The sequence below is a fragment of the Esox lucius genome, chromosome 16 (genome assembly GCF_011004845.1).
Source record: "Esox lucius isolate fEsoLuc1 chromosome 16, fEsoLuc1.pri, whole genome shotgun sequence".
Lineage (NCBI taxonomy): Eukaryota > Metazoa > Chordata > Actinopteri > Esociformes > Esocidae > Esox > Esox lucius.
The window spans coordinates 21,028,323-21,055,881 of NC_047584.1; the positions used below are offsets into that span (position 1 = coordinate 21,028,323).

Genomic DNA, 27,559 nt, shown 5'->3' on the forward strand with positions numbered 1-27,559 from the left:
GAACGCCGGCACTTGCCCTTGGGCTTCACAACGAGGACATAGTCCTACGCAATCACATGGACAGTTCAATGATGTCCAACTTAGTACAGGGTTAGATTTTTCCTCCTTAGGCAGGGCACTGGGGCCTTGTTGAAACTAATATTTTAGAAGGTACCCTTCTTTCCTACTGAACTTAATTTGAAAGAAACACATAAAAAGGAAGGAAGTAAAATAGGAATGTTGGAATCTCAACAGGTTCAGATTATATTTTATTTCCTAATCAAAAAGTGTGTTTAACCAGTTAGCACTTTTATCTGCAACTGTCTGTGCATAAAATATGCATTCACATCACATCAGAACTACATTTGTCCTTCTATACTCCAAGTGCTGTCCCAGTGACCACAAAAGAAACACATTTTCTATGCATTTCCAACCAAAGAAATAAATGGCAATGTCTTTTCAAACCGTGCTCATAGAGGTAGCTCTTGTGCTCATAGTGGCTCATGTTGTTGGCCTCTAAAAGCTCTTTCCTGAAGTCTGCAGCCTTTCACCGCCACAGATGTTTGGGAAGGCGAAGTCTCATTTCATACCCAGAATGCCTGCTCTATGCCGCCCGCCAAAGAATGGTTTGCCTCAGACTAAACACTCCTTTCGTTTACAGAAGCCACGTGGTCCTTTATTTCTTCCAACCCCTCCACCGCTCCGAACACACAACGTTCAACGCTCAGAAAGCCCTGTTAAGGTGACACATACAGCCATCCTGCTAGCCATTGGGCTACTAGAGAGGATGGACGCTCAAAAGAGTGTCCGTGTTACGAGTGACAGTGACAGTGTCTGGATCCATCCACACTCATCCTATTATTACAAGTGCAGCAGTGGAGAGCCAGGACAATCAATGGCTGGCGCTGCTAAGGCCATGGACCCAGGGAATGAATACCCAATTAAGGCCACTCATCCTCCTTTTGTAAGGGCCAGCGAGAGCCACAGAGAGCGCCATGTAATCACAGCTGAACCAACCAATGTACTCTGGAGCTAACCACGCTATCACATTAGCGACCCAGAAAGAGAGCTTCGCAGGCCAAAGGCTTCGCTGAGCGAAGCGAGCTAGCTAGCTAATGGGCTGCGTTCGATAGCGCAGAGTGGCTTTTTTTTTCTTTTTTATGTAGAATCCCTGTTAAGACACCCCGTAACATGCCAGTGGAGAATAACTACGGGTGGCATAGGGAAAAAACAAACACACAGGCACGCGCATTCACATACTGACATACACTAACCTCCACACACCACCCAAATCAAATGTTACACAGTTAAGTGACAACGCAGCACCACCTGTCACTTCACACACAGACCCAGGGCTTGGATCCACAGACCATCTCGAGGTCAAAACTGATGATGCATTAGCATTACAACACCGAGACGCTTCATGGATACGGGCCCAGCCTCCTGTCCAGATGGGCGGGCAAAGCACAGTCTCCGATGTTTAGACGTGACATATTGTCAGTAAACAAAGCCTAATGTGTAGGAGGCAATTAGGCCAGCTAATGGGAGAAGGCTCTCACTCCCTCTGTGATCGTTGCGTAACATTACCAAGTTGGGCCAGCATGGTTAAATGCTCTTACACAACGTGGCCCACCCACACACACACACACACACACACACACACACACACACACACACACACACACACACACACACACACACAGTAAGCATGCTGACAGAATAAACAAAGAATTGAAACAACCACACAAATCAGTGCCTGTTTGAGAGTGTTTTTCTGTGTGTGCACGCAAGCTATAGCCTATGTGAGCAAGCAAGCTATAGCCTATTGGATATTCTATAGAGGAAAGTAACACATTGTTTTAGGCTGGAACACTACGCAAAGTAACAGTGACACAAAACTGACCTCGGCTCAACAGTGTCTGGTGCAGAACACTAGCTTAGCCCGTAACCCTTTACAAGTCCAAAACAAACAGTTGGCTGATGTTCAGTAGATAGTTTGTAGATCGGTTTCACCAATATTGCAACAATCTCATATCCCTTATCTTAACCCCAAACTCAACCCTTACCATAAACCTATCCTTGACCTTAATGTTCATTGTAACCTAATCTCAACCCGTAGCCTAAACCCTAGTCTTAAACCTAGCCAAAACCTTATTCCAACCCAAAACTCAATTGAAGTGGTCCCTGATGAATTTGCTATCACAAAAGGGGTTGTAGGGCCCAAAAGTGTTTGTGAATTACGGCTAGGCGACAGATAGACTGCCTCAGACACTCACAGGTTTGTTTCAGCTGAGCACCACACCAAACCAACTGAGCTCATGGATCAGTTCAGAGACTGACTGAAGTCTATCCACCTGTTCTTCCACATTGCTGATTAAATCAAAAACATCAAGTGCCTTCAGCTCTGGAGCACCAGGGCTGCATTCCCCTCTAGATGTAAATGACAACGAGTAGTTCCCTGACAACCACTGGTTAACGGTTGGCCAGAGTGGGAGGAGGGGAGACGGACCAATCTGGTGAGTGAAAGTGGATCCAGAGAGTTGGATTTGTTGTGGACGGTCTGGGGTCAGGGTCAGAGAGCATGTGGGCGGAAAAGGGGGTGGGGAGCTGCACGCAAGCATGTCTGTCCAAGAGTGTCTTTCCTCATATTCTAACTCAAGTCTCCCTGCACATTGTACATTTAGTACTTACCATGTATGTAACTGTATTTTAAGAACAATTTCACATGGATTACCACATTTTTAGGGAAAGCACTTGTAGACGACAATGGCCCATGAAACTCCTCTCCTTGCCATCAATGGAGGTGCAATGTGTAAGAACAGCAATCTGTCTGCCTCCTGTTAGATAGAAGCCCGACTCATTGGCTAAACCCAAAGTCAAACACAGCAGGCTCAGTGCCAAGGCAGTCGTTTTCACGGACCACTGTTTCTTATGGCACTACACATGCAGTAGGGGTTTTAAAAGGGCAATACTCCAGCAGACCTCAGCCAACCAGTGGCACACACGAGCCCACCCCATGTGCCAGGCAGACAACCGAGCACTCAGAATCCCTGTTTCAACCAGCTTCACAAACAATGTCAGAAAAGACTTTCACCGATATGCAATAGTTTTATGAAGGAGAGAGTAGATATGCACTTGTTTTTCCCCGATGTCTAGTCATCCCTCCATCATTTTTTATTACTAGGTCTATTATGTTTCGTTACCATGTGCTGCCTCCCACATCTTTCTGTTTCTGCCTCTCTATCTTTCTCTGTCCCTCTTTCTGTCCTTCAAACTCTCCCCCTCCCTCCCTCCCTCCCTCTCCCTTTCTTTCTTCCTTCCTCTCTTCCTCCCCCTCCCTCTTTGTTTCTCCCTCTCTTCCTCCCTCTCTCTATTAATTTCTCACTCATCCTCCCTCTCTCTCTCCCTCTTTGATTCTGTCTTCCTCCCTCTCCCCTTATTTCTCTCACTTCCTCCATTTCTCTCGCTCTCTCTGTTCCTCACTCTCACTCTTCCGCCCTCTCTATCTTCCTCCCTCCCTCTCTGTCTGTTACTTCCTCCCTCTTCATCTTCCTTCCTCTCTCCCTCTCTCTCTTCATCCAACTATCACACTTGCATACTCTCTCTTCTCCTCCCCCCCTCCTCCCTTTCTCTCACACCATCTACCACTTTCTCTCGCTCTCTCTCCCCCTCATCAATGACTCTCTGACCCACTCCCTCTTCCTCCACACCCTCCTCCCTCTCTTTCTATTCCTCCTTCTCCCTCTCTTTCTCTCTTCCTCTCTCTCTATTCCTTTTCCTCACTTCCTCCCTCTCTCTCCTTCCCTGTCTTTCTCTCCTTCACTCTGTCTCTCCTTACCACTCTTTCCCTCTCTCTCTCCTTCCCTCTCTCTTTCAGGAGCTTCTGCCCTTTCTCTGGATCTTCTGCCCTCTGGCTCGTTCCCCTCTCTCTCCCTTTATGTGGTGCAAGGCAGACACTGCGTCAGGACACACTGAAGTGGAACATAGTTACACACAGACACAAACACACACGTATCACTAACACTAAAAGCAACACACACTTTCCCGACCATGTGGTGCCTATGTGACAAACCTCCAGATTACTCCAAGACAAAGTTCCAGATAAGCGCAAACACATAGAGAAACAAGGAGCGAATCAATGAACTGCATGATGGTGACACACACAGCAGGCAGTAGTAGGTAGTGGCCAGCCATAGCCATCTGCTCCATTGAGCGTGAGGTGTTCAAGGCTGCAGATCGGAGCGTGGGATATTATAAAGTACACACTGTCTACTCAGCCTGTCCACCCACCCACACACACACACACACACGTACACACAATGGATACACACCAACGCAATATATTTCACTTTAACAACACACTAACAAACTACACTTAAACACATACACACAGAAGGGTGGACACAGTGTGCAGTCGTAGTTCCTCTCACCCATCAGTTGTGCGGTTCAGATAGTGTGTAGCGGAGGCGATCGCTGGAGCAGTCCAACAGAACCGGAGCTCAACTGTCCACAGCTGACAGAACACACGCGGTTTAAAAAAAAAAAAAAAAAAAAAAAACACAGCCTCGGTCCGCAGCGGCTCTCAGTCTCCACCTCACAGCTCTCTCTCCCCCTCTCTCTCTCTGCGGGTCCCTCTCTCGTCCGCTCACTACTCTACTCTGCTGGCTCCCTCTCTCGCTCGCTCGGTCGGCTCACTAGTCCCCGCCCCTCTAACTCACTCTTTCCCAGTCTTTCTCCCAGTCACTCTCTCTCCGGGATGCTGTCATCAGAGCGTCGTCTCAAGCATGCCGACTGTTTGTGTGCTAACCTCGCACAGATTATAAACCATTTTTAAAGGGGCTTTGTCGGCACAGGAAACATTTGTTTTCTCTCTCTCAGAGAACAGATAAGGGTGAACTCAGCCTCTTTGCCTATATCCACCTTTCACACTTTCTCCTTCCCTCTTAATTAATTTTGTTTCTCTCTCTCTTCCTCATAGTTCATTCTCCCCCCTCTTTCACCTCCTCTATTGTTTACTTTGTTACTCTCCAAATCCTCTTCTTAAGACACCAACTTCCTGTCTAGTCATTGTTCCCTCAGTCTGCCATTCTTTTGGCCCAATCCATCTCAAATGTTTCCCTCTTTCTTATCACTTATCGATTTTCCTCTCTTTATTCAATCTCCTATTTGCCATCCCGCATTCCTCTTCACCTCTCCTGTCTGCCCATATCCCTCCATCCAAACATCCTCCTTTTCATCTATACGCCATCCCTCCATCATCACTGTCCTATTTATTTCAGTTTCCTCTGTCACCCCATTCCCTTCATGCCTCGCAGTCCTCCTATAAGGGTTGGATGTGAAGCTTGCTGTGTGGCCAGTCATTCAGCAGCCGGCTCAGGTCTGCGGGGAAAGTGCTCCAGAGGAGATTGACAGATTAGGGAGTCACAGTGGAGGGTGGGTGCTGCGCGACGCCAAGACGACATGTCCTCCTTTCTCAGTCTTTATCTTGGTTTGTGCCTCCCATAAGTTCTCTCACCCTCCCTCCCCTCTCTCTCCCCCTTTCCTCCCTCCATCCCCCTCCCTCTCTCTCTCTCCCTCTAACTCAATAGATGCTTTAATGGCGTGAACGGAGGGCTGCCTCTTTTACTGAAGCAAACACATCTGAGAAGTGATCATATCGCAGTATGTAGACATATATCTATAAAAAAGGAATGGATTACTAAATTACACACAACAAAGAGGACCAAATGAGAAATTAGACTTGGGGCCAATTTGTGACATGGCGGGGTATGTTATACAACGACGGGCCAAGACACCGTTTCTCCAACCACTACCTCCCTTCATAACAGAAGGACCAGAGAGAAGACACAGGTTCCCTCGTCAGGGCAGCATCTGCTTTGGTCGGCCAGGTATGTTTCTGATGCCATCAACACCTCTAGTTATGTTGGGATTTGCACATTTCCGGGCGAAAACCCCAAGCTCGGTCCGGGATGTCGTGACGCGCCTAATGCAAACAGGTCAAAGGCGTAGGCCTGCCTGTTAACTGATCTTCCGTTTTTCAGACCCGTATCGGTCGTAAACCACTAAGTCCTCGAGGGTTAGCCAGGACCAGCGGGCCTACGTCCTGCGGTTACTGATGGAAGCAATGGCAGATTCGGGACGAGTGTGTTAGATAAAGCGTAATTCCACCTGGACCGTGGAAGACAACACTACAGCGAGGGCCCACTGAAACATACCCACATGTACAGGCTTGTCAAGTTCACTGTAAACAGTGCACGTCGGTCACTTCTCCGTTCTACATGATTATGTGGGCGTGTACGTATCTCAGCACGAGACAACAGGGCGACGGTGAACACAATGCTCCACTGAGAAGGTCAGAGTGTTTCCTCGTCTGTGACAGTGATCAATGCACTAAATGTGGCGTATCTTGATGTAGCTGCTGCCGCTCGTGTTTTTTTTTGTCAGCTGGACGTGTCTCCAGGGGCTCTTCACAACCCAGGGCCCGGATCCGCAAAAACATCTCAGAGTAGAATCACCGATCTAGAATTAGGTTCTCCTTGTCAGTGTGATCACATTACATCAAATCCAAATAGGGTGCAGCCTTTGCAGTGGTTCTACCGACCAGACCCAAACGCTGCCGAGTAGAGATATGAGCATTAAACAAAAGAGTTGAGAAAACTTGATGCCGCCATCTAAATTTAAGATAAAAAATGATCAAGTAAATCCCCAATCTGAAGCTTGCCCCAAAAAAAAAAAAAAAGAACCCAAGGTCGGATAACCCTCCTTGTCCGGCAGACTGGGTAGCAGTTCAGAGATCCAAACTGACAGACATGAATTTCACTAATGAAGAATAGGGGACCGTGTTAAAGCTATTTATCAAATGTCTATGTTTGCAGGGTACTCTAACCACCCACAATCGCTGTCCTGTAGCCGTGTTGTTCTGAGCCCATAGACAGAGTTACACACAGACACAAACACACAGCACCTGGCTGTGATAAGCCCTTATCTCTGCACTCTAGCCGTGCTGACGTCAAACGCTAACCTCCATTTTATAGCCATGCCACTGATAACAGCCACTGGCCCCCACTGTCACTGGACAAAAAAAACACCCGGGGGGGGGGGGGGGCGGGGGAACCCTGCTCTCACGCACACACACCTACTCCTGCACTTTCTATCCAACTTGCTTTCTGAATTCGGCTCCACCCCTTGCTTGCATGTAAATGAGGACTTTTGGAAATGTGATCAACGTGTGCAGGATGGAAAGTTCCCGGGAAGTCCAAACACACATGCATTCACACGCTCAAGCACATACTTGTGAATAATACACTTTTTTGAAAATACTGTTTTGGAACCAAAATGCATTTCCATTAAAATTCTGTTTTGCCTAACACTAAAATTAACACTTAAACTTAACACTAATCCCCCAATCTAAAACAAACCGAAACCGAAAAGGAATAAATAGCCTTTTTGTTTTTTATTAAGACTGGAAGAAATGTCCAGACTCTTGTATGATAATAAGGGTTACTAATACGGCTTACCAACACGGGTTACCATACAAGAGAGGAATTTTATCTGTCAGTAGTAATAGATGAACATGTACACACACACACATCCTTCACAAACCCACACACCATTCAGAAACACACACACCCTTGAGAAACACACACACCCTTCAGAAACACGTGTACACTTCAGAAACACACCCATCAGTAAAACACAAACACACTCCTCAGAAATACACAGTCATACATATGGCAACCCCCCCCCCCCATGGATTTCTCTGATCTCCTCTATGCTGTAATTTCCACCCCTTTACGGAAAGCCACCTGGGTCAAACAGACGTAGTGTCATTCTCCCACTTGTGGAAAGTATGGAGATGATTAACACACTGAAATTCCAAGACATCATTCTGGTGGAAGACCAGAGCCTCAGGCAGTGTAGGAGACATCTAAACACCTGCCAGAAGAGTGTGTCGCGTGTGGTGGGCTACCTACATGCAAATATGTGTGTGTGTCTGTTCGTGTTTCTGTGAGCCTGTGTGAGAGTTTGTACTTGTGCGCGTGTGTGTGACTGTACCTCCATGCATGTGTGTCCGTTTCAGTTTTTTTCTGTCCGCCTGTGTGTTGTCAATCGTCTGCAGGCAGACGGGACTGATGAATAAGTAATGTGGCGGGCGTCCACTCCTTAACAAGAAGCAGGACTGCACTGGGATAAAAAACGACAGAGACGCTTTCACCCCTCCCTCCCGCCTTCCTTCACTAGTTCTCTCTTTTCCTCCCAGGACTCAGGCCTGCCTGGGAATACAGATGTTTAAAACAGCGTCATGTATTATTGATTTATGTTATTTCGAACACACTCTCTCTCCTCCTTTCCTTCGGTAACACTCTCCCCATCCTCTCCATTTCCATCCCTCTCGCCGTCTCACCCCCCCACACCCTCCTCTCCTCCTCCCGCTTACAAAAGATACGCCCACATTAGCTTTTGGTCAGGAGACTGGGATAGACATACAATCTTGGCATTTCAGCGATACACGCCACATTGAGTTCCTCAACACCGGCATTGAGATATGGCCGTCTCTTTGATTATGGCCCTGCTGTTAATGCATCCAGATGTTAACATAGCTTTCAATTGCTCGAGTAAATCACTGTAGCCAGCTGTGGAATGTCTTGCGGAGTGACTGCTTGATACTCCTAGATGATTGTTTACCAACACACACCCAAAGTAACACCCGTCATTAGAGCGGCAAAGCTCAGAAGATTTCGCTGACAATTCGGGTGGAGGCATACCTTCCCGCCACGCACCAGTCGTCTTTCCGACGGGCCTACTTCGTAGCTGAATTTACAAGCAAAAACGGAGAAGGCTACATCAGATCCGGCATCAGTTCTGTGGAATGTGTGGAAGCTCAGGCAGATTTTGCAGAGGATGGTTGTTGGCTCGCTCAACATGAATGGAAAGGGTTCCGTGGTTACAGATCAGCCTTCACGGAAAGCGTAGACACTAAAACATTCCAGAGGAAAAGCTTCCTCCCAGGGTCCATGTAGAAACACGACGGCTGCAATCCTGATTGTGCCTTTCAACAAGAATGGCCTTATTTCTACAAAACATTGAGACTTAGCCAACAGAGTTGACAGCGACCTCCCTGAAAAACTGGATCGAGTTGCAGCTTCACTTCATTCAGGATTAGATTCTTTTACATGACTTTAAACAACAGCTTATATAGGCAGACATGGCCTGAACGAACATGTTCTCTGCCTCTAAACTGGAATTCATGACTGAAACAGGAATATCAACATGATCAGACAGTGTCAGGTTCTTTAGAGTTTAGTATTTTATCACATAGATTAATGATCAACAAACACACAACTACCTCAGACCTATGTCAACCATTTACCAATGTGTACAATACTTTAAGTTACCTGTGGGGAGGCAACTAACTAAAGCAGTTCCTCTGGGGCTTGAGTTCAAACCGGCTGCCCATGCAGTGCCTTTAACTTTATCGTAGTGATCGAACAGCAGTTGACATTGGTTTGCCAGTGTTCCCCAGACTTATTGTGCTCACCAAACCCAGTACAGGACTTTGCTGAGGACTGAAGACATGATCTGTCGCACAGACAACATTTTAAAATGGTCTGAGCCGGATGGGACAGACAAATTGTATGGCGCTCTTTACGATTCACAGAAGAGGCGTGTCTAAAACTGATAAACCTCCAGCATTTACACAAGCTAATAAAGTCATCAAAGTGTACTCTCATCACAAACATGCAGCTATCTTGGCCATGCTGTTTGTTTTATGTTGCGGGCGAGTGAAGAGAACAAGCTTAGGAGCTGGGCTATGAGTATTCAACTAGGCTTGATAGAATTGACATTTCCCCCCTGTATCGGGATACTAAGCTAGAGGCTGTAAGGGGTGACCCTAACAAACACTAAACATCTGTTTGGCACAAAAAGGTTCTGAGGGAAATGAACAACAAAACTGTTCAAGTGGTGAGAACTGGCAAAGGTTAAAACATACACCACATTTGATGTTAACTCCCTGAGCTGTCAAGAGGGCAGTTTGAGTGTTAGAGAGAGATGAGGTTTAGGTGTCCACAATTTTCAGTGGATATAAAATACTACAATAGTGGATTTTCAATATATTTACAATACTAGCTCGACCTACCTGTCAAACAAACTTTACTACTCAGACCTTCATCAGACCTCCATCTCGACTTAGGGAAGAGCAAGTGGCCAGGGACACCTTTCTGGGCTTTAGGAGAAAGACCGGTAGGAAACAAGAAATGTGTGCTGCTGGCCCTGGAGTCAGGTCAACCTCAAGGCCTCAGACCTGAGAAAAATTGACTGGAGATCAGATGGACCCAGACTGACAGACAATCTGTGTCTGCAGTCCTGGCAGGCCCCTATGTGGTTGTGAAGGCCTCTATTACCCTAGATGGAACACGTCTTGCAAGGAGGATTAAAAACCACTATATCAGGAGGGGGCAGCTAATGCAGCACTGGACTAGCCTCAGGCTGATTGCTGATTATATTAGAGTGACTGTATTAAATTGATAGTGCTTTTGTCTGAGTAGGTGTCCTATCGTTTCATTGTTATTATTCCTAGTGTTGACCACTCATGTGTCAACATTTGTGTTCATTCAGGAAGCTCACCTGACCACTGCATGGAGTAGGCTTTGGCTGTGGAAGTGCCAGCCCCCTCCTGTTGCCCATGTCAGTTACCTGGGCCGACTTCTAGAGAGGTACTGCTCAGTGTCAACAGTCAGGGGCAGCCTCAGGGAATGGAGATGGAGTTCTCCGTACCATTTACATTTGAGTAATTTAGTAGACGGTCTTATCTAGAGCCACTTGCTTACAGTTAGTAATTAGTAAAGGAGCAAGTTCAACCCAGCAATGGGATAGGGCAGGAGGAATGGAATCCCTCATAGTTGTTGATGCGAGCACTGTACATAATATTACAATTTCATTTTTGTACGTTATATCCCGTTCAAATTGTGCTCATGGCCTTGATTCATTGTTGGCAGGTTCAGGTGAGCTGAAGGTCAAAAACTGTCCATCATGGCACATCTTACCAAGCTGTTCTGCTTCTTTGTACATTGCTTGATCAACGCTGTGAAAACATATATAAGTCCTTTTTGAAATGGTACATTTGATTGGTGGGCTCAAACAAAGTAATTAAAATGTGTCTACTGTCTGTGCATGGTATGTGAGTGGAAACCTAAACTCCCTTTGCAAGGGTTTTCTGGGGGCCAGCCAGAACGCCCTTTGACACAGAGGAGAAGCAATTATCATATTCCTGATAACAAAGTTGATGCAATGTTTGTTTGCCTGTTTGTTTATCCCCGGCACCTAATTGCAGCCATGAATGGCCGTTTCAGCTCCTGTCAGGCCACGAGGCCCTAATCCAGACAAAGGACCTTCTCGCACACAATTGAGTTTCTAAGCACCCACATAAAGACAAACAAACACAACACAACAAAACACACACAAAGAAAAAACACAAAAAAATGCACACAAAGACAAACAAACACAAACACGCACACTGAAAGGCATGGGGCGGCACCCCCCCCCCCCCACCCAATACACCTCATATAAATAGATACATTCTAGGAATGACAATAAAACTAAACAGACTCGCAACAAATCAACTTGCATGGGTTCCAAACAATGAGGCTTTGGAAACATTAATGGCCCCCGCCTTGCTTATAAAAACCCACAGCCGATCGGCGTTTCTGGGCACACTGACGAGATTAACTCATTCAGCTCAGCCCATTCATTTTCACTGAGTCCCTCCCACTGGCGCTTAACCATCTCCCTCTCTCTAAATGGTAATAACCTACAAGCGTATTCAAGAGGGGTTGTAAATGGACAGGGCCATTAGTCGTTACCTATGCTAAATACCCAGCCCAATACAACACAATTTAAATAATCTGTGACCCTAGATCTGTGACGATGCACCAGAAATTAGAAACAGAACATGTGTGTGAATGGTTACAATTGCTTGCATACATTCTTGACGTGCTACTAAACTATATATTTAGGCTACTTAATTCAGTCTGCCAACTGAGCAAAATAATTTGAAAGTCTTTTTAACTTGTGCGAGGAGAGAAACAATGGCCATTAGATTCACTTTGTCTGGCTTCCCATCCTTAAATCGGGCTCTTTCTCAGAGCCGCGGACTGAGCTCTCGTCACAGCGGTCAACTGTCCAGCTTCTTGAAACCCCCACAGACCCTATAGTAGACTGTATAGTGGTCATTTATTATAAATGCACATAGTGTAAGCACAGTGTGGCTTTTAACAGGCTTGAAAAAAAGGCCCATGGAATTTAAGAGTTGAGTGGGAGATATCAGATGAACACAAACCAGGGCAGTTGGGAAATAGGATAACCCATTTCCAGTTACCACAACTACATCCTAACAACCTCACCTTCATCCAAGCTGGTGTGTGTGTGTGTGTGTATATACAGCTCCGGAAAAAATTCAGAGATCACTTCACCTTTTTCCTTCCTTTCAAAAAAGGTGAAAAGGAAGGTTTTGAGTGAGGAACAGAAGGGTTACAAATGAGAGACCAGAGTTCTATATATACACATGGATGGACATGGGTGACATTAAACAGTGACCATGGCTCTGTATTCAAGCACTTTGGATTTAAAAAGATACAATGAATATGGGTCTACAGGGCTTATTGCCAGCTGTAATTTGGGGGTACTTTCATCTATATTGTATAAACCATTGATAAACGACAGTACGTTTTGTACATAGTCCAACCATTTTAGGTTGCCAATATTTGGACGGCTTTATATTTAGGCAGGTGTGTCTGTTGGCATCGTTAGTGCATTCACAACTGAGCACTCAATGTCTAATCTTGATTTTAGGCTTTGCATTTGGATTCTATTGCACGTGTCTAAATACATGAGGATCAAAAAATGTCAATGCAAGTCAAGCTGGGTATCACAAATATCTGTGACAATGCCAATCACCAATGATATCAGCAACAACAAAATGCCAGGTAGACCTCTATAACAGATACCCAAAGAATTCTAATCATAATGAATAAAAAATAAACAAAGGGTGTGACAGATCAGGAACAATGTCTCAGCCAATGCCGTCCCTGGAAACATCACCAGCTAAACTACAGTGGCAGAACTGCAAGGTGAAAAAAAACACTAGTCAGCTTTAAAAACAAGATGGCCTAAACAGTACCGAAAAGAGCCAGCAAAGTTCTAGAAAAAGCTAGTGTTGACAGATGAGACAAAGATTAACAAGACACTGGGAAAGCTTGGAGAGAAAAAAGGAACTACAATATCGGCTAATCTCTAAAATATGGTGGAGACGGTTGTGTTTTAGGCATTTATGGCCACCACCGGAAATGGCTCACAGCTACCAAGTAAATCACCTGAACATGAATCCATCTGAGCATGCTTCCTAATGCTGAACACAAGGCTAAAACAGGAGGGAACTGAAGACGGCTGCAATGTGGACCTGACAGAGCATCACCAGAGAAGATACCCAGCATCTGATGTTGTCTGCGGGTCAAACACATTAGGCAATCATTACCTGCAAAACACATGCAACCAATTACTAAACATGACTACTGCACTGTATATAATGTTAATCTGTCAAAACACTATTGCAGTTCACTGGATAGTTACGTAGATAGCTAATCAACGTTTAATAATGGCAAAATGATCCCTAAATGCCCTCTGTGGTCACACTATGGACATCTGTATCTACAGTAACCACTGCCAGACAGCCAGACAGACAGTGTGTCTGAATAAGACTGTGCCCTATACAAAATTTATGACATGGTACCACGGTAAAGATGGGAGCCCCCACCCAAACAATCTCCCCCAGAAAAACACACACACACGCACACAAACACAGACACAGAGAGAGAGAGAGAGAGAGAGAGAGAGAGAGACATAGACTTCTACACAATAACAAGCCAAAACTGATAATGCTGTCAGGGTAATGCCATGGAGTTGGGTAATGTAGGTTAGGGAGTTGGGTAATGTAGGTTAGGGCATTGCCCACTCTGCCGGAAGAAACAAATGTCTGTGCTTTTACTCCTTCATTAACCTTCACCAGATTTCATTTATGTTTGTGTGTAGTTTATTTGTGTGTGTGTGTTTGTGTCTTTTACATGTTTAAAGGAGGCAGACATGGTAATATGGAAGGCACACAGCATGTCTGCAGTTATATTATTTGGTTTACATCTCAATTTTAAATAATATCTATATAACGTACAAAAATTAAACATCTATATCAATTAGTTTCCATTCGGTTTTTGAGACATTTATGATAATAATAATGCTCAGTGCATCCACGTTTATACACTAATTGCAATTTAATAAGCCTCACACAGCCACCTGTGTGTGTCACCTTATGTGTCTGTAACAAGGCCAAACATTTAAGGTACATAAACTTTTGATCAGGGCCATTTGGGTGATTTCTGTTATCATTATGATTTAAAAAGGAGCCAAACAACTGTGATATTAAATGGTTTCATATGATCACTATCCTTTAATAAAATACATTTATTTAGCATGATCATATTTTCTAAATCAATGCAAAAATGTCTGCCAGGCTATCCAAACTGCATATATAGCAACAAAACCTTCCCTTTCGACTTTTTTGGAAAGAAAAGAAAAAGGTGCAGCGGTCTCAATTTTTCCAGAGCTGTATTTATACACACATACATACATACATACATACAGTGGATATAAAAAATCTACACACCCCTGTTAAAATGCCAGGTTCTTGTGATGTAAAAGATTGAGACAAAGATAAATCATGTCAGAACTTTTTCCACCTTTAATGTGACCTATAACATTAACAATTCTTTCAATTCATTTCAAAACTAAAATCTTTGAGGGGGAAAAATGAAAAATAAAAACCTTACAACTCTTATAACTGAGGATGTGGCTGTGTTCAGAAATAACCAATCACATTATAGGTCACATTAAAAGTGGAAAAAGTTCTGACATGATTTCTCTTTGTCTCATTCTTTAGCATCATAAAAACCAGCCATTTTAACAGGGGTGTGTAGACTTTTTATATCCACTGTACATACAAACATATATAGTTGGATATAACTCTATATAGTCGGATGATTGATAATGATAAAAACAAACTTGATGAGGAGTTACAAATATTTCAGTAGAACTTAAGTGTCCATCAATGAAACCTCAACTCTATTGTCAGAGATGGTCCAGCTGCTTTGGCGCTGTACATAATGCATGCCGATGACGTAACTCTCCAAACGTCAGCACACAAAGCCTGTGACCTCACCCATACTGTTTTGCGTTGTTGACACAACTGTACTCATTACTCAGGCTCTGGTCAATCTCAACCACTGTCTATTAGTATGGTCCAGTCTGACAAAGAAGGAACCAGCAAAGCTTCAGCTGGCTTAAAACAAAACAACACACACAACTGCACATGCAGAGCCAGCATGAACAACAAGAATCTGGTAACACAGAGCACAGATAACCATACATACCCCACAAGACAAGCCACTAGGGATCCCTAAACAAACCTCAAGTTCTGAAACTAGCAATACAACATACAGTGTTGTACAGAGACATGATCATGTGGAACTCCCTTCCTCAATCACAAACAAGGAGATCAGCTCTAATCGACCGATAGCACCACAACTGGCAATGTGAAGACAAGGGCTATTGTACACACTTCTCAGTTGTATTTTATATTTGTGGGACAAGTGTTTTGTTTTATAGTATGCATTATGTTTTCTGTGGAACACAGGAAATCAACATTAATAAACACAATCACTACTTGCACACTCCATAGCCAATCGTTTTGCAAGACAGTCTGTGTTCCAATGAAATCCAGAGTTGATGTCAGTCAAATTCCAGTGGGCCCCGCCCCCTGTGGATCCTGGTGAACCCACCCCTGGCTTGAACAAGTGGAACAACTGTTGAGTAAGCAACGCTGGAGTGAGCCATGTGGTAGTATGGACAGCCTATCGATCAGCCTCAAGGCCAGTGGGTGTAGCATTACAGCCACAGCCTGGGCCAGTGTTTCTACAGCGCTAAGCTAGCAGGCTCCAGAGCCTAATGACTGGCGTTTAAATGGGCAGGGTGTGGGTCTGAGGAAAATCTTCTCCACCTCCCTCTCAGCAATGAGAGTGGCAATGCTCGGACACAAATGCCTACAAATCACATGATCAGTTCATTGGTTTTAATAGGAAAAAAAGAGAGGGACACATTCTACATTGTTTGACAGACATGAGAGTCATATTAATTTTTTAAGAAATGAGCAGAACAGAAAAGATTCTGTGGACTGGGCACCTCAGCTAATCCAGTCCACTTCAGCATCCATGTAGTTGTCTATCGGTTATGTCTCTATCAAGGTACTTTACCTCCAGCACCTGGCAGTTCATCCCAAGGTCAAGAAAACGAATGGCCAGTGTGTCCATCAATAAATGTGTATGTGTGTGCGCTCCAGAAGCAAGGCATCTGGCTCCTGCCCGCTTGGCCTGGCACTACGTGCAGACAGTGATGCCAGAATGGGGGACAGAGCAGTAGCAGTCAGGGCCATCTGGGAGGCTGGCACCAGGACCGGGCGGAGGGGGTAGGGGGGCGCCCCTTCCGCAAACACATGTACATCAGGCGGGTGGCCTTTCATTGTGAAAATTAACTGCCACAAATCCTTCTGAGGACTGTGGTCCTTTAGTAGCTTAATCCCTCAGCTAAAATCAGGACTGTGGCAGTTAATAAAAAAAATTATAATAATCTGACACACACATACAAGCACAAAAATATGCACACGAAAAGACACAAAACCAAAAATAAATATTAACGCAACATACCGCTTGCGCGCACACGCGCTCACATGCAATCACTCCGGCACTCTGGTCCAGTGAGGCGTCTGGTCTTCGCCAGCCCAGCGGTAGCTCTGCCGTAGCAGATGGCCCCCATGGGGGGGGTTAAGGTGACCCGTGATGCCTGTCCTCTGGACCACTCTCCCTCTCTTCCTGTCTCCCTCCCTCCCCAAGGCCGCATCCACAGCCAGTCCTCACTTAGCCCCGTCTGTTTCAAACCCACTGCCCTGCGCTAGCAAGTGAAGGCACTGAAGATGGATCCGAGCAGCTGCCACCCAACGCTACGTTGTACGCACAGTGCAGACAGGGTGAATCTCGTATCCCCTCTGTGTCCTTCAGCAATAATCATCTGCCAGGGAGGGAGACCAACATGAGGAGATAAAAAGCTTCATGCATTGAGTCTATTTGTATCAGCGAATGGAGATGCTGTTAGATGGAAACAGACTGGTCATGGAACAGTATTTTACGTTCTAAGAGCATAAGGCATTACCACAGTTTGCCAATCACTGTGATAAAGTCCAATCAGGAGGAGTTTTACCTTGAAGGGGCCAATCCACTGTTGAACCAAAGTAAATGTTACCATGAAGGGAACGTTGGTTCTATGTGAACAATTTGACAGCTGCATTTACAACAGATCAGTGGTTTCTTTATGATTTGTCTGGGCGGCAGTAAAAGAGGAATTTAGAGGGGGGGTGGCAGACGGTGTAATTTGGGCCCTGACCCAAAGATTGAGAAATCAGCAATTATAAATGTAGCCTACATCACCTGATGTTGCACATCTCCCTGATACTCCGGCAACTCTTCCTTTGAAAATACTTGAATAAACCCATGTGAAAGTGTGGTTAAATTTCAAATGTTTTATTATTCAGTTTTTTCTCTTTAGTTTGTCATTTTCCAACCTGTTCTAGCATCAGAGCTACACGTTAAAAGTAAAACATGTCGCAAGCTTTTGTGTAGTTTTCAAACAGGCCCATTCTTCTTCTCTCTCCTTAGAAGTACTGCACTACATCAGTGAACAGAAATTAAAGGTTGATAAACAACTAGCAAGGACTTACGAAATACGTTCAGTTGTTTATCTTCTACACTCTTTTGTATATTGGTAGATAATGTTTTCTCAATTGAACTTCCCAGGTTTTTGATTTGCTTTTCTTCATTCTCAAAAGTGATTAAAAAATAAACAGCAGAATTAGATGTTCAAAGTGTGTCAATTATCAAATAACATCAGAAGACCATTGTCCAAAATAAATCTATTGAATTTAAATTGAGTGTAATGATTCCCTTTTTACAAGCCTAGCTATGTTCTATTCCGCTGCTGCTCATTTCATGACAAACGTTGGAATAATAACAAAAAACAGACACAAATCATATAGGTTACTGATGTGTGAATGTTTTGAGGAAGCTCAAAGTTTATTTTTCTGTCAACCCCTAGGGCAGTTATTATAAAATTGCCAACACATGGTGCAAAAGAAAAACAGCCAAACCAGACTGACACAAACAATGTTGCTTGAAATGAATTTCCATAGACTATGTTAGGACTGGCTTTCAAAGCAATAATGTCTAAACAGAGGTTGAATAATATAAATGTTTTGTTGACTAGATAATAGCTGGAAGTCTGTGGTGTATAAAACTTGAGTGTTTACAAAAGTTGTGTTAGAAGAATTTAATATTGTAAATAGTCAACTTTCTTGTTATTCTTGTCAGAGACCCTTTTCTTTTATCAGTGTCATCACTAGTTTATATAACCCACAGTAATATTACCATTATAGTATTCAAGGAGTTGTTCTAATCCTGGATGCTGACTGATTAATAGCAGGGAGTTATTCACCACAATCATTTCCCCAAGTATCCCTGTGAACAGTTGCATTTCTCAAGGATAATCCACTGCCTCAGCCGATCAAACTGTTTAGAAAACAAACTGTTCTCTCCCTGGAAGCGACCGTGCTGTATATATGACAATCATTCATGTTACTAGGCTAGCACATACTTTGCAACAGTTTGGTTTTTGTCTAAGGCCTCAACCCGAAGCCTACAACACGCAGGGAGTTTTCCTCTAGACCGGGGCTATCTTGTTCCGCTGCCGGACAAAGAGCTAAGGCTACACGAGAAGACAGAAAGATGGAGGAAAGTCGCACGGTTGCTGGCTCAGCGTATCCCTGTCGTGTTTGATCACACTGCTGACCGTTACCGTGACGACCACGCTGCATGGAATGCAACAGCTGTCTTGCGTTCCAGCCAGTTCAGTTTGAATTTCTAACTACGTTTCGAAAAGAAACTAACAAAACAATAAAACAATACAGATTTCATATCTTAAAAAAAACAAATCAACATAAATCTGACAGTAACACGTTTTATAGCCGATATTTTTCATCATAATCATTTTACTAAACTTTGTGGAGAGAAAAGGGGGAGGAAACAGTCATATAAACACGCAGTGTCGTTTAACATCGGTACTAAAATAGAAGGCATTTCAAGGAAAAGGTGATAATTCGTAAGCCATCCCGTGAACCCATTTTAAAATACATTCACTGAGTGTACGACAATAAAACATCCTGATGTGACGCAGGGTTAAATGAAACGTGTCGACTGAGATAATCAAAGTGATCGGCCGGAATCAGTAACACAATATAATTAGTCTCCACAGCGCTTTCTATGCAGCTGTGTTGAGCCATGTAGCTGAAATACGGGCCAGTGGGCACCCGCAAAGGTGTTTGACAAGACAGACTTTCAATAGAGGGGCGGTCAGCCTACCTATTGGGGGTTGTGTGTGTGTGTTTGTGTGAGTGTGGCGAGGAGCATCTATCCCTGCCTGTAAAAAAGAGGAAGTGTCCAAAGTTGTACCATGTTCTCATTTTACTACAATACTTATAACCATAGCCTAAAGCTTGCTTATAGCTCACTGAAAATGGATAGATAAAGGAGAGAAATAGAAAGAGAGAGAAAAATGGAAGAGAGGGATTTTGAGAGTGAGAGAGAGAGGATATTGGTGAAGGGAAATGGAGCACATGGGTGCAAGAATGAATTTGATCCTGCACGCACACAGCAGTCCTTTCCTGGGTTTCATGCTGGAGTTTTGACATGCTAATGAATGAGGGTTTATTTGCATAGTGTGCCACTCATCCTGTCGCTTTTCTTTTCCCTCTCTTCACCTCCCTCTCCCTCCTTCTATCCCCCACTCTTCCGTCAACTCTCTCCATTTCTCCACATCTCTCATAATCTTCTTCCTCCTTTACACCCCCCCCCCCCACACACACACACACACACACACACACACACACATACTCTCTCTGGGTCTGTCTCTCCAGCACTTAAACATTCATCTATAATTCAGTGTGCTAAATAGAGAGGCTGCTCAGCGAGATGACTGTGTCTGTCACTTATTGTGCAGCGTCCGTCCCCCCTTGCCTCTCTTCTCTCACCAGTCCTTCATTACCTCCCCATGCCTTCGCCTTCACTCAACAACAGATCTTCGTCCGGGTCCCGAAAAACAAGTCAGAGACAGAGACAGAAAGCGCGAGAGAGCGAGCGAGCGAGAGAGAAAAAAACTCAAAAGACACAGAAAGACATAGAAAAACAAAGGAGAGTGAAAGACAGACAGAAAGAAACACAGACAGAGAGAGGGAGAGAGACAGACATAAAAAGAGAGATAGAGGGAGCAGTGTAGCCAACCCCGGTCTGACAGCCCACTCAATGTGTGAGTGCGTGGGCTGGTGCTAATTTGTGTAGATAGGAAGAAAGCTGTTTTGGCTGAGGGACAATGGGCTGAGATTAGTGGACTGCGGAACGCTGGCTACACCAAACACTCACAAGCCCAACACACAGTGATTCAACAAGCTCCTCACACATTTCACCATCATTTATGGTATTCCTCCTCCATTGCATCCTTCTCACCTCCCAGTGGATGGAAACGGCAGGCATGTTACTCACAATCTATTAGTATGCACACAAATCTGTCCCAACCTACTCACCCATCCATTTCTCTTCCTCCTGTTCCCCCAGCACTGCATCACAGCCATTAACCAACAAATAAATATGTTGAGCTTTTTCTGGAATTCCGGATGGGCAAGAGGGAGTTGCACTTTGAGAGTTGACTAATGAGCGTAAACGCCACTGCTAGAGACTCTGGACAAGAATGTGTGCTAAAGGGCTCAAATTGAAATGCCAATACATCAATACGTCGATGTGGAGAAACAGCAGACAATTAAAGAAATCCGTACGGGCACCAGGTGCGTCTAAAACGCTGGAAAGATGTTGGGTGAGGACGCCGTTGCATTCACACGGCGTGACGTGGGCGTCAAACACGCTGCCAAACTTCCTAATCATTTTCTCACCCCGGCGCCATGCAAACGGAAGTGGAGGAGTTTTGACACGGCGCTGAGGTGACCTGGCCTGTGTTGGTTGGAACATCATCTCATTGATGTTCCAACCAACATACAGCTGAAAAGAATGAGGCAAAGCGTATCCACAGGCTTGTGTTGGATATTTTTATAGGCCGTGCATTTTCTTTAAATGTTGCATATCGACCCTTGAGACATTTTTCACTTTCTCTAGACACCGGAGTAACTTGGAACCGAGTGGCGCCTATAATTTTGCCAATGGCTCCAAGTAAAATCTTTCTTGGTGTTTATTCGGTGTTAGTGGTAGGAGGGAAACCTGAGGGACAGACGCCCTGATTTAAGTGTGTGGAGAGGAGATGCTACACCTCTTTACACATGAACACAAACACGTGGACTTTGAGAGAAGACGAGATGAGGAGCCCATTGATGAAGGAGAGAAAAGAAAGAGCGATGAGGTCAGATGTAGAGAGAGGGTTTCATAAAAACCTAGGCGCGGGTTTGAGAGGGGTTACCAGAGAACGATAAATGGACGGTGATGCCGTCTTTGCTTTTAGAGAGCTTCATGTCCCTGAGGAGAACAAAATGAGACTACTGAGTATCCACTTATAGGGGCCTGACCCGCTCCACCCCTTTTTAGCTAATGGTCACATTGGTCAGCAAAACAAAGTCAAACAACGCTTCACATTTACTGTGGCTGTGAAGAAAACGTTGAGGTTCTTCAGCAATGATCGGCTAGCCATCAGCAACAAAACGTGAAATTATAACCAGACACAAACCAAGCAACTGGGCTTTCTAAGCAACCAGCCACTCCCCACAGCAACACCAACTAATGTACCAAAGGAATCAGCCTGCCTGCCAAACAAACCAAACAACCACTGAGCTACTCAGCAAACCATATGAACGAGCAAAAAAACAGTTAGGCTATTGAAGAACCCAGCTTATTAATTAATTAATTAGTTGTGTACCAGCCAGCAAACTGACCAGCTAGTGAGCTACCCAGCCCAACTAAACCAACCAGCCAACACACCAGCCAGCCAAGAACCAACCAACCAGCTAGTTTGCTACATAGCCAACTAACCAACCAAGCTACCTTGCCAGCAAACCGCCTAGTTAGCTACCCAGCCTACCAACCAGCGAGTGAGGTAACCCAGCCAACTAATGAGACAACAAAGCACCAGCCAGCCAGCCAAACAACCAACCTGCCAGCATCCCAGTCAGCCAACTTGTGATCCAGCAAACCAAACAACCAAACAGCCAGCCAGACAACTAATAAACTACCAATCCTACAAACCAGCTACTGTGTGTCCTTACCACACAAACATAGTAGCGAGCTGACAGCAACTCTAATCAACCAACCACCACAATCAAGCAAACCAGCCAGCTAAACGAATGTCTAGCGAGTTTGCTAACCAAACAACCAGTCCACAAGCAATTACAACCAGCCAACCAACTCACCAGCCCCACAGTCGACCAGCCAGCCAAACCACCATGTTCCTGTACATTATTAGAAGAAACCCATACTCACTACTGAGTATATGAAAGATGCCCAAAGCCAATGTTTTTTTTTTGTCCTGTGGATGTGTGTGTGTGTGTCAGTGTGGGGAGTCTGTGTGTGATGAACAAGCATCTTTCCCACTGGTCTCTGAAATAGTAATTACCAAGTGTGATGGTCTGAGTCGAGTTTGTTCTGTCAGGTTGTTCTGAGCGTTAGATACTCCACTGCACTTTCCATGCTCCATCTCACAGCTAAAATTAGACCTTAGCTAACAGATGCAGATGATAGTATTCGATGATAGTAATTTTAGCATATAGCGACACCAGCTCTAAATGTGTGTGTGCGCGAGTGTGTTTATGCATATGCCTATGTTTATGTGCTCTTCTACAGACCGTGTTTCGGTGGTGGGTGTGGGGGATGGGCTGATACGGTTGCATGTGTATGCAGACATGTTTCTCATTGACCCATCCTTCACTCGGGCCTCCAGCAGGAGGAAGAAAGAGCGGGAGAACGAAGAAAAGTGAGCAACCAACCGCTAGAGGCCATGAGAAAGAGAAAGGGGACGGGAAAATACAAAAGGCAACAGGAATATGAGCGAAAGATAAAGGCAGACAGAGAGCGGGAGATGGTGCTCCTACCAGATTGGATGTAGTTGAGGCCAGATGGCTTCAGGAGTTCCAAAGGCTGCTCTTTCCTGGGCAGTCCGTCTGCAGGAGGGAGAGAGGATGAACAGTCCGTTTCAAATATGGTCCGCAGCATCAAAAACACAGGGGCACATGCATAACCTAACCCATTAAGGCCCAGCTAAAAGACAACGTATCCCACTGAGTGCGAGACAGAGGGAGAAACAGGGAGAGACAGGGGGAAAGAGAGAGAGACAGAGATAGAGAGAGACAGGGAAGCCGGGGAGGAGGAGGTCAACAAAAACACAGTTGAATTAGGAGAGGATAAGGAGAGGAAGCTTGTGCCCAGCCCAGTGCTGCAACACAGTTACAGCCGTTCTGACTCCAATGTGATTGGTTCACTGTCTGCGCCGAAAGAGAGAAGCGAGAGGGAGGGAGAGAAAGGCATGTAAAAATAAACTAATGTGGATCGAGTAGACAGGCACATATTATGTGCCCTACTCCTGTTCAAACAAACTCCAAGCATGTCTGTACAGGCACACACACACACGTGGACGCACGCACGCACGCACGCACACGTCCGTATGCAGCACATACACACTCATGCGGGTATACACAGCAGGGTGCGTCTTGGGGACGATGATAATTATAGTGGGAACATGAAAAGGCTTTGTATCAGCTAAAAGAGCGATAGCAAGTAATGGAGACACACTCACGCTCCTAGATGGATATAGATAAAAATGGGCATGCGACCACGCAGGCTGGGAGCACACGAGCTACATTGCTAACAGAGTGGAGACGGTGGAACAGTGTAGGAGTCACACATTTGACAGGTTAAAGATTTAGACACACTTCTCCCACCCACACAGCTTAGTGAAGCTCATTCACAGTACTGACGAACAACTGGGTGAAAATCACTGGTGCACTCGCCAGAATGGGGGTAACCCTGCACAGTCCGCTGGCTCAACACCTGTCCCGGAGGCAGCTTCCCAAAACAAAACACTGTCTTCCCATTCCTGGGCCCTCCATCAACCAATCTGTCCGCAATAAGTGCCTGAATTCTAAATGTACCCAAAGATGCTTATGGGTGAAAGTAAGTGCGAGTGTCGTTTCTCCAAAATAGATATTTTCAGTGAAGGGACATGCAATGCCAATGGGTAGACACGAAAAGAATACGACTATTTCTGGTTGTACAAAACTTGCCTGACTACTCAAAACTCAAACTCCTCAAATTATTTCAGCTGAACTATTGTTTGCCCAAATATTTCAGTCTGAGACTCCTATCCCTACAAGTCAGGAGACCCAGAGTACTTTTGAGCCCTGAGTTTTGAGAAACAGCCTCATCTTGGCAGTGCCAAGTTAAGCAACTTCCACTACCTGATTATTGATCCAACTTTGCTTGGGATTTTCAATTAAGTGAACCCATTCTCTACTCTATATATTTGTGACCCTTTACACGTCAGGAAAAATCTCACAGGGCTTAATTTTCTTTCAGATTCACAACCTGACCAATGATCCATCAACGTACAGAGATTTATCCAGATTCTCAGAATCTTTTAATGATATTATGTACCATAGATGATGAGATCCCCAAACTGCAATTTTACAGGGAGAAACATTATTCTTAATTTGTTGCACTATTTACCTGCACAGTCTTTCACAGAGTAGTGAACCCCTCCCAATCTTTACTTCTGAAAGACTTATTCTCTCTGGGATGGTCTTTTTATACCTAATCACGTTACTGAACTATTGCCAGTTAAACTAATTAGTTATGAAATGTTTCACAAGGATGTTCTTTTTAGCATTGCATAACTTTTCCAGTCTTATGTGGCCCCAGTCCCAGCTTTTTTGAAACGCATTGCTGGCATCGAATTCAAAGTGGGCATATATAATTCAAGAAACAATAACATTTCTCAGTTTCAACATTTAATATGTTGTCTTTGTACTATTTTCGATTGAAACAGCGTCCCAACACTTTTGGAAACAGGGTTGTACATTAGAACCATATTACACACACAGGCCTGCTACAGAGACAAATCCTCATGTACAGGATCCTGTGGGACAGATTGGCTGTAATATCTGAAACATTTTAAGTTTCTTTAAAAGTAGACTGGGATAAAGTTGCCATTAGACATTGATTTAAAGTCACCTTAGAGACAACGGTTTATTGGTCAATTCTCTGTGAAGTTTAACAGTGGCCGTGTGGGAAAAGAAGTAATGGAACAAGTGGGCATGGAGACGGGGACAGAGAGACCATTTCATGGTATTGGGACACACCCTGATCATTTCATAATACACCATCTATTCATAACATACATGTAGCCCTCATGGGAGCTACGAAGGGAAGGGCAAGGAGGAGAGTGATGATGGAGATGAGGAGGGGGCATGTGCAGGAGGTGCACACACGTACACACACACACAGCTTTGTTTTTGTGGGTTGCACAACGCTATTTTCAGCCCATCCAGACTGTGGTCATGATTAATACATGATGGAAGCAGAGGGAGGGGGATTAAACATTCATATCACACACACACGCACACAAAATTGGTAACACAAAAACACTTGCTAACACACACACACACACACACAAGTTGCCTAACACATGCACGTATACACACACACACGGACACACACTCACACACTTGTGCACACACTCGCGCACACACACACACACACATACACCCATACACACACATATATACACAGGCTATTCTAACCCCTTACACACAGACTAACACTAACTCACACTTACACACTTGCATCCCTTCACAAACACTAAACCTGCACCAACACCCCCACTTTCCAACACACACGCACACACGCACACGCAAACACACACCTCTCCAGACAATCCCACTGCATGTTTTCCTCACACTAAAAGGAGGATGAGGAAGATGAAAGCAAAGAGAGAGAGGAGAGACAATAAAAAGAGTTGGGCTGCCTTCAGAGGGGTGTTCAGCAGGCTGGGTATCACCGGCTCATTATGTGGATGTTTATATGTTTATGAGTGCGCGTCCGCGTGCTTGTATATGTACACAGACCTGCTTGCGCTTGTTGGCAGGGCTATTTTTGGAGGGCCCAGTGGAGCAGACGGGCCCTGATGCCTGCGATGCCATAATGGCATTTTAATTAGCCAAGAGAGCAGAGAGGGGATGTGCCTCGCATTACTAACCAGCAGCCAACAACAGGGGACACATGCAAACCAGGAAGCACATGCACGAGCACGCCGTGCACAAGGAAAAACACACCAGCGCGCCACGCAAAAGGAAAAACACACCAGCGCGCCACACAGAAGGAAAAACACACCAGTGCGCCACGCACAAAGAAAAACACACCAGCACGCCACGCACAAGGAAAAACACACCAGTACGCCACGCACAAAGAAAAACACACCAGCACGCCACGCACAATGAGAAAGACACCTGAGAGCCACGCACAAGGAAAAACATACCAGCACGCCACGCACAAGGAAAAAATCACTCTAAATCATCGTAGATTATGTTTCTAACTTTACATATGACTCACAGCAAAAACATTTGTGTTTTTGCAAGCAAACCAGCCTGTAGGTGTTTGTGGGTTTGCCACAAATATTAAGCAGAAGACCCAATCTAACAGTCCGATGTAACATGGAAACAGAGAAGGATTAGATACATTTGAATAAAAACAGTAGGTTGTAAGAACTGTCAATGGTGTGTGGGTGTCTGTGTGTGTGTGTGTGTGTGTGTGTGTGTGTGTGTGTGAGTGTGTGTGCGTGTGTGTATTTGTGTGTGTGTGGGGTGGCAGTGCCAGATGGCAGAAAGATGACACCAGAGCCTTTTGGGCCGGAGGAGAACTGGCCCGTCTGTCTCTCTGTGAAGGAAGGCGTGTGAGCATGTGCAAACACACACACCTCCCAGAGGATTTTCTACAGTAACTGTAGTCTAACTGCACCTCTATCCCTCGTTTCCTGCCCCTCCCTTTGTGAGAGATTGGAACAACAAAAGAGTAAGAGGGAAAGAGAGGAAAGAGTCAGAGGGTGAGAGAGGAAAGAGTCAGAGGAAGAGAGAGGAAAGAGTCAGAGGGAGAGAGAGGAAAGAGTCAGAGGGAGAGAGAGGAAAGAGTCAGAGGGAGAGAGAGGAAAGAGTCAGAGGGAGAGAGAGGAAAGAGTCAGAGGGAGAGAGAGGAAAGAGTCAGAGGGAGAGAGAGGAAAGAGTCAGAGGGAGAGAGAGAGTGTTAAGGATGGTATACCCACATGCAGAGACGGGAAGAGAGGCTATGAGGTAGGCAGCGTGGCCATGCCTGCATTTTCTTTTCATTAAGGCAGTGGAATG

At 44.9% G+C, this 27,559-nt stretch overlaps 1 protein-coding gene across 8 annotated transcripts in view; it reads right to left on the bottom strand.

The window, feature by feature from the left end:
• The window catches only part of hdac4 (histone deacetylase 4), a 159,076-nt gene that overhangs the window by 78,083 nt on the left and 53,434 nt on the right, over nt 1-27,559 (bottom strand). For 4 of the 8 annotated variants that reach the window (XM_013137903.3, XM_020054945.2, XM_010879854.3 and 1 more), the window contains exon 3: nt 23,264-23,332. The exons of 1 other annotated variant lie outside the window; for it this stretch is intronic. In XM_013137903.3, the coding sequence (XP_012993357.1) occupies nt 23,264-23,332 (69 nt within the window). Of the gene's footprint in view, nt 1-4,409; nt 4,588-23,263; nt 23,685-27,559 lie in introns of those variants that run through there. 3 more of the 8 variants (XM_010879852.3, XM_010879853.4, XM_010879855.3) reach the window with 3 other exon arrangements.